The sequence below is a fragment of the Condylura cristata genome, unplaced genomic scaffold, assembly GCF_000260355.1.
Source record: "Condylura cristata isolate star-nosed mole 26May11 unplaced genomic scaffold, ConCri1.0 scaffold00010, whole genome shotgun sequence".
Classification (NCBI taxonomy): Eukaryota; Metazoa; Chordata; class Mammalia; order Eulipotyphla; family Talpidae; genus Condylura; species Condylura cristata.
The window spans coordinates 58,412,598-58,422,036 of NW_004567111.1; the positions used below are offsets into that span (position 1 = coordinate 58,412,598).

General features: G+C 38.2%; 1 protein-coding gene across 1 annotated transcript in view; it reads left to right on the forward strand.

Moving 5' to 3' along the window:
• Nucleotides 1–1,522: 1,522 nt before the first annotated feature.
• The window catches only part of CENPJ (centromere protein J), an 80,682-nt gene continuing 72,765 nt past the window's right edge, over nucleotides 1,523–9,439 (forward strand). The window contains exons 1-3 of the mRNA XM_012723135.1: nucleotides 1,523–1,582; nucleotides 6,934–7,440; nucleotides 7,946–8,069. Of these exons, the coding sequence (XP_012578589.1) occupies nucleotides 7,000–7,440; nucleotides 7,946–8,069 (565 nt within the window). The 5' untranslated portion in view covers nucleotides 1,523–1,582; nucleotides 6,934–6,999. The remainder of the gene's footprint in view (nucleotides 1,583–6,933; nucleotides 7,441–7,945; nucleotides 8,070–9,439) is intronic.

Genomic DNA, 9,439 nt, shown 5'->3' on the forward strand with positions numbered 1-9,439 from the left:
AGGAAGCATATCCTTTCCACCTCCCCAATAGCTCCCATGAGAGTTCACATGCTCCTTTCACTTTTGAAGGGCCCCCTTAAAATGTCTGCTCTGCTCCAACCCCTTCTCAGCAGCACTTTACCTCTGGTGTCAAGGGCAGAATTCAGACAAAGGCAATGCTAAAACACTTTTAGACTTAGGAGGACAGAGTTCTGTACTGTGTTATACAGCTAGTCCCCACCTGTAGTTGGGGGTTGAAGGGAGAGAAACAGGTGGTTTGCACCCAGTCAGGGTGGTCAAAACAGCCACTCCAAGGGCCCCAGAGTACAGGACCTCTGGAACTGTATGGCATCTTACATAGTTATGTGTCTTGAGCTTTAGTTACATTTTTCCATAATGAAAACAAAAATAAAGAAAAAAATGTAGGTAACAAAAACATTTTTGGAGGACCAAATTTTTGTGAAATTGTTCCTTAATTATCTTTTAGTAGTGGCAGTTTTAGCTATCATACCATTGTCATAAAGGTACTTCATTTGGTTTCTTGATTATTTTACCTGGCTTGCTATTTCATTAAAGCCCTTAAGTAGGTGGGTTCTGTCTGCTGTGTTGACATGTTGTGCCGGCTAAGACTGTGCCACATGCTGTGGCAGCAATGAAGAAAACATTTTCAAAATCCTGCACTTTTAATGTTCAAATAGTTTCAATACTTAGGGACACACACTGCCCAACACGCACTAGTCTAGACAAAAGATGTGCCATGACCTTTTGGTGAGGGAATTTTCACGTGATCACCTTTGCTTTATTTTCTGACGTTAAACTTTTAGAATATATATTTTTTTAACTTTTAAAATATTTCATTACATCAGCCTTCATCTTTGTACTGTTTGTTTTCTCCGTGACACCCCACCACTCCTTCACCAGTACACCATCACCGTAGTTCCTTGTGCTTTTCCCACACCTGTTCTTGTCCTTCTCCCTCCTCCTCCACCACTTTTGCTTTTTGAAAGTGTACAAGATCTGAAAAAAGTTTACTAAGTCACATCCAAAGTGGAAAAAAAGGGCCAACAAAACAAAACAGGAACTCTAAAGCAGACTCCACACCCCGTTCCCCCAAAATCACCTTTAAAATGTGGCAGCCTTTGGGTTGTGAGCTTAGCAGCCCGTGCGCCCTACCTCAGAGAGGACACTGAGATCGACCGCCTGGGCGCGCGCTGTCCAAGCTCTTCAAAGGGCTCGGGGCCCGGCGTGGGCGGGGCGCGGCGGGCCGAGTGGGGGCGGGGCGGGAGTTCAGTTCCACCTGGTGGATCGCGCTGGTAGCGGTTTTCCCTCCCGCCCTGCCGCCCGCTTCTCCAGTCCCTAGGCGGTCTCCCCAGGCTTACGGCGCCAGGCCTCGAACCGAGGTAACTCCGGTCTCTCTGATATTGCTGGGAGTTGTAGTTTGCATGGGCCCTATGATCGCCGCACGCAGAGTACTAGGCTTTGAAAAAAACTACACTTCCCAAGTGTCTTAGCGTCGGATGCGGACTTGGACCAGGGGGCGGGCTCTGGCCAGAGGCTTGACTGTGGCGGCTCTTTCGTAAATGCCGTGGCTGCTGGGTCTCAGGTTGGTGGACCGAGAGGTTCGGCGCCCACGGAGCGGTAACTAGCGGGCGAAGGGAGCAGAGCTGTAGATGTGTCTAACGCTTGCACCTAGCCAAGGCTGCGTGCGCGGGAGAGACCCGCTCTGTATCTAGAAAGGACGCGGCTGTGGAAGGGTTCCGGCCGCGGCCGAAGTCGTGCCTGGCCAAGGTTAACTCTTTTGGGGGGAACCCGTCTAACTTTCAGGGGGTCTCTCCGCCCTGTGGTTTTGACGGCACAGTGAGCTGCTAGAAGCTCAGGGGTGCAGTGTATTGGAGAAGAACGTACAGTGCTGTTGCTTTTTTTGGCCTCCGTGAGCGCCGGTCTCCTTCATCCTTGTCCATCGCTTTTTTTGTTTTTGAGGGTTTTTGTAGATTCGTGCCTTTCAGGAAGTGCATTTTTTGGTGTGGGGTGGGGGTCTGATAAAGCTCCTAGGCCGCCTAGGTTTACCCCCATGCTTTGAAGATGATTTCGAATGGTGTCTGCATCTGCTATTCTTAACGATTCGGACACTATTTTCTTAAAGTGTTCCCCCCCCCCCCGCCCCCAACTGCTGTAAAGAATGTTTGCCTAGCGCTCTTCAGAGGTTTCAGTCTGTCACTTTGTTTCAAGTAGTTTTTGATATCTGGAAAATATGAGTGCACACGATATTTTCAAGGCATTTTGCTCCAGGTACTCCCATTACCAGATCCTTACTATAATAACTAACTCGCAGATTAAAGTGAAAGTGTTTTTACACTTTATCCTGACAATAAATATACGTTTGGGATCATCTTCGTGAAATTGAAATGAAGGAGTATAGATTTTTTTTGTATATGTGGGATGGATGGTAGATGTGTGAATGTTGCATCATAATGGTGGTACTTGCACATTTTAGTGTATTAGGGAACTTCGTTAGTTTCTGATGTTATGAAATAACCTTCCCTTGTGTTTCTAAAATTGCATTTCACTATATTTCTGCTAAGATCATATAGATGCCAACTGATTGATGATTATGGAATCCTTTTCAGATAAGTCTTCCAACTCTACAATGGTATGATTTAGTTTCCTTAGAAGAGACAACAAAAATAACATTCAGTAAAGTCCTTAATTTTAAGTGTACAGCTCATACGTTTAAACCAGTGTAATTACTACTCATACAAAGATAAAGAACATTATCAAGCCCCCTTTTCAGGCATTACCACCCCAACTTCTTAGTTACCATGACTACTGTAAGTACAGATTTATTTTGCCTATTCATGAACTTCATGTTAAATGGAAACATATTAGCCTTTACTGTAATATTCCTTATCTATATTACTGACTGTAGCAACTTTTAAAAAAATGCCTAAATAGACATGATACTTAAAGAGTGATATCAATGACAAAAATCACCCAGCCATTTTTGTCTTCGGTTATTAAATAACTTATAAGCATTCCTTTTATTGATAGAAAGTCTTTAGTTGGAGTTCATAGTACAGTAACTTCGGAAAACTCTTCTACAGTTCAACAAGGGAGCAATGCAAAAAATAGTACCTAGTTAACTGTCTTTTGTTTCTTTCAGCAGTGCTATCCATTGTGATTTAGAGCATTCGCCCAGGCATTCAGAAAAGAAACATAAATATTTTCAGTATGTGTCATACAGAGGAATGAGGCAGTCTCTTGCTTTAAAAAATCCATTAAGTCCATATTTTGACTTAATAAAGTAACACCATCTGTTTTTCAGTTGTCATATTAGCTATATTTCAAACCATATGTAACTAGAGGCTACTACATTGTATAGCACAAGTATATTCAATTGTGATTTTTTCCCCTCTGTTCTATTATATGCTTCTCTGCTTTTGTCAATTTATCTTGGTTACTTTCATATCAATATTTAATGGGCTTGTTCTCTTCAACAGTTGCATGCTATGAATACCGTAATTATTTGGTACCCATCTGATAGGCATCAAAGTTTAGTATCAGTTTATTACAAATGTTGTGAATCTGTGCCAGCATAGCACAGAATGCTTAGATATGGAACTGGGTCCGTTTTTTGTATATTTATAGTTTGGGTAGATATTGTCAAATTGTGCTACAAAAAATTGTTCTACTTTACATTTCCAAGTAACATTTTATGAAAGTTATTTTTCACATTGGGCGATATTTTTAGTCTTTGACAATCCAGTATATGAGAAATGATATGTGGTTATTTTTTATTGTTTCTTTAATTGAGTTGAGGATGAGTACATTTTAGTGTTTGGGAGTTCTTTTTCTTTATTAACATCTTTTGTATAATTGTTTTTTAGATACTAAATAGGACTCTAAATTCATGTGTTTGTCTCCAAATTGCCATTTTTCATTTTCCTTTAGTTATATATATTTTGTCGTATTATGTTGATAAAGTTTGAAATTATGTCTAAAAAATAGTACTAATGTTATTCTGCTTTAGTACTAGAGCCTCTCATCTCTCCTCCCTTTGGACATATGGCTATTTCAATTTTCCTCTCTTCATCCTATCAACCTACAAGCAAACTTTTACTTCCTTATTTTAAAAAAGAAAACTGTCTTCACCTTACTTTTCTGTGTAGCTACCGTCTATTTCTTACCCTTTATAATAAAACCGGAAAGCTTTACTTGATGTCTTCAAGTTTTTTTTTAAAATATTTATTATTTATGCAAACAAGAACTGGGAGTACATGCCAGAGGTGCAGGGGATGAGAGGATTCACCAGAGACAGCGGGGCGCAGACTAGGCAGATGGACTGAAATAAACAGCTGAGGACAATAGTAGGTGAGACAGGAGAGGTCAGCTGCACCAAGTGATTCACCTTCCTGGCTGCGAATTGAACTTGTGCTGCATTGGCTACTGATAATTTCATAGTGCTACATTTTAACCTCTTGCACCACCAGGGAGGCCCCAACTGTCTTCAATTTTTTATTCTGCCATGTATAACCTTTTAGGGTTCTCTACCCCCTAACACAAATGCTCTAATTAGTAATTATGATTTTGCTAAATTTCAAGATCAGTTCTTAGTTGACTTCATCCTTGATTTATTAACACCAGTGAGCACAGCCCTTTCTTTCTTGAAACACTTTCTTCATCTATCTTCAAGGACATTATATGTCTCTGTCTATTCTCAATCCCTAAGTGATCTCATCCAGTGTTAAGACTAAATCTACATGAGGATGATATCTGTATTGATGCTTCACAGTCTTGGCCTTGTCCATGAATTCCATTGTTGTAATTCCACTTGCCTATATATTATATAGTGTTTCTACTGGGATGTCTGATAGTCATTTAAATGTATTAAATTCATTTCCTGATCTCTCACTACACAAATCTTTTTCGTCCCCAGCCTTCATCATGGGCTGAGCAACTCTGTTCTTCCAGTTGTATGGTCATATAGTTTTTTAGGAATTAAGGGGGAGAAGATGCCAGCAACCACTAGAAGTTTGGTCGGCATTAAGGGAGGAGTTGATTATAGTGTTATCATAAAAGGTTAGAAAGCTTTTTATGGTGGAGAAAGGGTGAGTCTCAAAGAAAAAGAGACCCACTAGGAAAGCGCATATTCAAGGCTCAGTGGCACAAGAGTATGCATTACAAAGGAAGAATTGTTCTCAAGAAAGTGAGAGAATCTTCAGAGAAAAGGTTACAGTTAGTAGAGGTATTTGCTGGTGATGGTCAATGAGTGTTTTGGCATTGGGAGATGGAGACAGACTAAGGCACCTGCTCCGAGAGTAGAGATTAAAACATAATGGGTGATATAGGGGATTGGGCTTTCTTATGGTGACTGATGTAAATTGGTTTATAACGCACAAAGAGTTTAACTTCAGAGAGTTCAAGGTAGATAGTAGTGATGAACTGTGAGGACTGGTGACTTCCTAGGGGCAGTGGGACATTGGTATGGAAGGTTATGAAGTCTGGTTAACTGGTGTTACTCTGTATCTTATAGCTGTACCAGAGACTCATTTTTTTTTTTCTTACCTCATCCTTAATTTTTATCCTCTAAATGAGGCCTCCCTGTCCACTCTACCTAAATTTGCGATCTCTTTAGGAGCACTTACTACTATTTAGCTCATTGTATAGTTTCCTCATGTCTCTGTGTGTGTGTGTGTGTGTGTATGTGTATTTTCTCCACTAGACTCTTACCTAACTACTTTATAACCAGGGACTAAAACAGTTTCTGGCAGAATAATAACTCAATAGATGGCATTTTATGAAATAGACATACAAAGGAGAAAGAGCTTATCTTCTCTGTTTATGTCCTGTATAAATTTATCAATTGCACAGTGACAGAGAAATAATAGGAATTTTTTTGTAGTTTCATAAATGTAGTGTTTCATAAATTCTGTGGTTTGAACAATGTAAGTTTTATTGTTGAACATTGACAATGGTGTTCAATAAGTAATACTGTAATACTGAATTTATTTTCAGTAATATAACCTTAGTTCTGACTTAATTTCAACAAGCATTTATCAAGTTCCTTCTATCTGCCAGGCATGGATGATGTTAGTCAGTGACACACATACAGGTATATTTAAAGAGCTCAGAGTTTGGTAGATTATGAACACAAGAGAAAAATACCACCAAAAACATGAGTGCCAAATAGTGTTGTCAGACAGAGGTCTCTAAGATTACTGATGAGGGAATGCCTGGTTATGTGAGAGGTTAGATGGGAGATGGGAAAGAATGCCAGATAAAGCGGTGGGGTGGTTTGTTTTGGAACATGGTTGAACTTGAGATCCCCAGTCAGGCAGAGACAATATTGTATTAGGGCTAGAAGCATGAAGTACTTAATGTGGGTGATTTTGATACTGACTTTTTCCTCCTTTGGTAGTTGAATAACTTAGAAGGCGCTTTAGCTCCTGTAGTTCTAGGTCATTTGTGTCAGCACTTATCAGTAATTGATGATTAGGTCAGAAGAGAACTTAAGTTTCTTAATACACAAAATTTGGATATTTATTTATTTATTTTTAAAGATTTATTTATTTATTTGTGCATACAGAGCTGGGGTACACGCCAGAGGCTCAGGGGCGGTGAGAGGCTTCACCAGAGACAGAGAACAGGCAGATCTACGAAGTACACTGCTGAGGGAAGCAGCGGGCGGGCCAGGAGAGGTCTGGCTCGCCATGTGGTCTCCTCCGGGCAGGCGGCAGGCGGGAATCGAACTCATGCGGAAGTGGCCTCAGATTCTCAGTGCTGTGCTTTAACCCGCTGCGCCACCAGGGAGGGCCAAATTTGGATATTTAACAAAACATGTAACTTAATTCCTTATTGTTCTGCTAAACTCTTTAGCATGTGGAGACAGTAGATTTTTGTGCAGGGTTGAGATTGGGGTAGAAAAACTAATATTTTTTATTGGCTCTCTTCCTATAGGTATTGGAAATTAGCAGCTCTTCTAGCTATTTAATTATTTTAATATAAGAGTGTCACTTGACTAAAATGTTTCTGATGCCAACCTCTTCAGAGTTAAACTGTGGACAGAACTTAACCCAGTGGCTGACCAGTCCGTCTCGAGCTGGGGTCATTTTAAATCGTGGATTTCCTATTTTGGAAGCAGATGAAGAGAAACAAGCAGCTGTGAACATTTCTACAAGCTTTTCTAATAAAGCCACACACTTTTCAAATAACTTAAGCCTTGTAAATGAAGAAGATTCACTTTGTGAAGAACACCAGTTGGAGTGTAATAGCCCTTACAAACTACAGTCAGATAAATCTGAAACACATACAGTCTTTCCTTTGGCTAGAAAGGGATCACAAGTAGTGGCATGTCAGGATGCTCCTGAACACTGGGAAGATTACAAAAATGACTTTAACTCAGATCTTGGGAGTGAATTCACAGAAGTGGCATGTAAGGATCCACTTTTTATAAAACTTGAACAGGTAAGACAGGACTTGGCATGATAAGTATTTATGTTTATGGTTGCATGTCCTCTTGTTTATTTCACTATATTGTGAAAACCTCAATTTACTAAATTTTGCTTTCTGTCTAATGTGAAACATAAAATCTTGTGCAAGATGTAGGGAATAAAATGACACCGAATATGTTTTTAAATTCCTGCCTCATTTGACAAAATCCAAATCAGAAATGGTTGATTTAAATTTTAGGGGTGGAAATTGGTCATTAATGTATAGGTATTAGTATCTCTCCTATTTTAAGAATCAGTGATTCATAAGACTGTTTCTTAGGTGAGATAGATGACAGAATTTTCTTCATAAAAATTGAGATTTCAATGTTTTGTTAGCAGACTTAGTTATTTAGACATCTCTCTTTGAAGCTCTATCAGAAAAACTCTTAAGTAGAAAGATGGGCAGGATTAAGATAAATGTAAAGAACAATGGCCCATAAAAACATGTTAAATTTAAGAAAGTTAATTTTGTTTAAAAGCTGAAAGAAGTACAGCAAAAGAAGCAGGAACAACTGAAGAGGCAACAGTTAGAGCAACTACAAAGACTCATGGAAGAACAAGAGAAGCTGCTTACAATGGTGTCTGGGCAGCACACATTACCAGGTACTTTTTGCTTACATAGTAAGTAGTATCGTGAAAAAGAGTTACATATATGTTTTTTACCTTTACTTGTGTGACAAGTTATCTGTCATTTCTCTATCTTTCTGCATGTTCTACCTAGACAGATATCTAATTGTGAAATAGTGAAAGTGCACTATAATTTGGACAGTTGGGAAATGTATGTTCTGGAGGATGTGTACCCTGATTAATTTTAAAGACTTAGCAGAATAACAAAGGCCATATTTGACCAAAGAATACTGACTTATAACCCTTGCTTGAAGAATGAGAAAGTGCTCAGGTTCATAAAGGTAAAAATGTGTAGTAGCTACTCTGCTGAACTAAAGAACTATATCAAAAATACCCTCTGTGGTAGTAGGTAATAAAATTCTTGATTGATTAATAGACCATCATGGAGGCATAAATGGTTGAAATGTGGTCTGAAGCAGTCATTTTGAAAGTTTTTCGACTATAGCGCATAGCAGCAAAAACTTATTCATGACATAATTTCAGTGACATCAGTCCTTCCTTATTGATGTTTTCTTTTTTCTTTATTCTATGTTATTATAAAAATATGTTGGTCATCATCTGTTGGATCTGCTGGTAAAATTAATAATTGAAAACCACCTAAGAAATACTTCAATAATTGAAAAAAAGCTCCTGTCCTGTTTAGAGGTTGTACCAGTCATTGAGAATACAAAGAAAAAAAGCACCAGTAAATGAGTATGCAAAGTATGACTAGGTGGGATTTGGAGAATGGGGTGGTGAGGAATATACAAATGAAGAATGGCTGAGGAAATTGGAGACTATAGAAAACAAATTGCCTCTTGAAATCATTGAGTGCTTCCAGCTTCTTTTATGGAATATATATATAAATAATGTTAGATAACAGCCTCTTAGATGTTAGTCTGTGATCCACATTATGGTAGAAATAGCACTGTGGTAGAGTGACAGCAAAACTAAGCCCTCTCAATTATGAAATAGTTGCTTTGGGACAGTGTTTTTTATACTTTTTGGTCTCAGGACTAATGATTTAGTGTATAATAAAGTAAATATTGTAATCAAGATTTCAAAATCTTCATTATGTATGTTAATACATAATGTATTAATACAGGTATACATTGTAACACATTGTAATACAATACATAATTCATATTTATTCTATACATAATTCATATCTACTCTATTATAAATTAAAATGGAGAAGTTTAAAAAGCAATTCATTTACATAATAACTAAGTGTGTTAAATATTGTTTTTAAATGAAAAACTAAAAAAAATTAGAATGGTATTGTTTCTTTTTTTTTCTATTTTATTAAAAAGTTTATTTTTACATCATTTTTCACATTTTTTTTTTCATCTCAATTGTAATCCCCA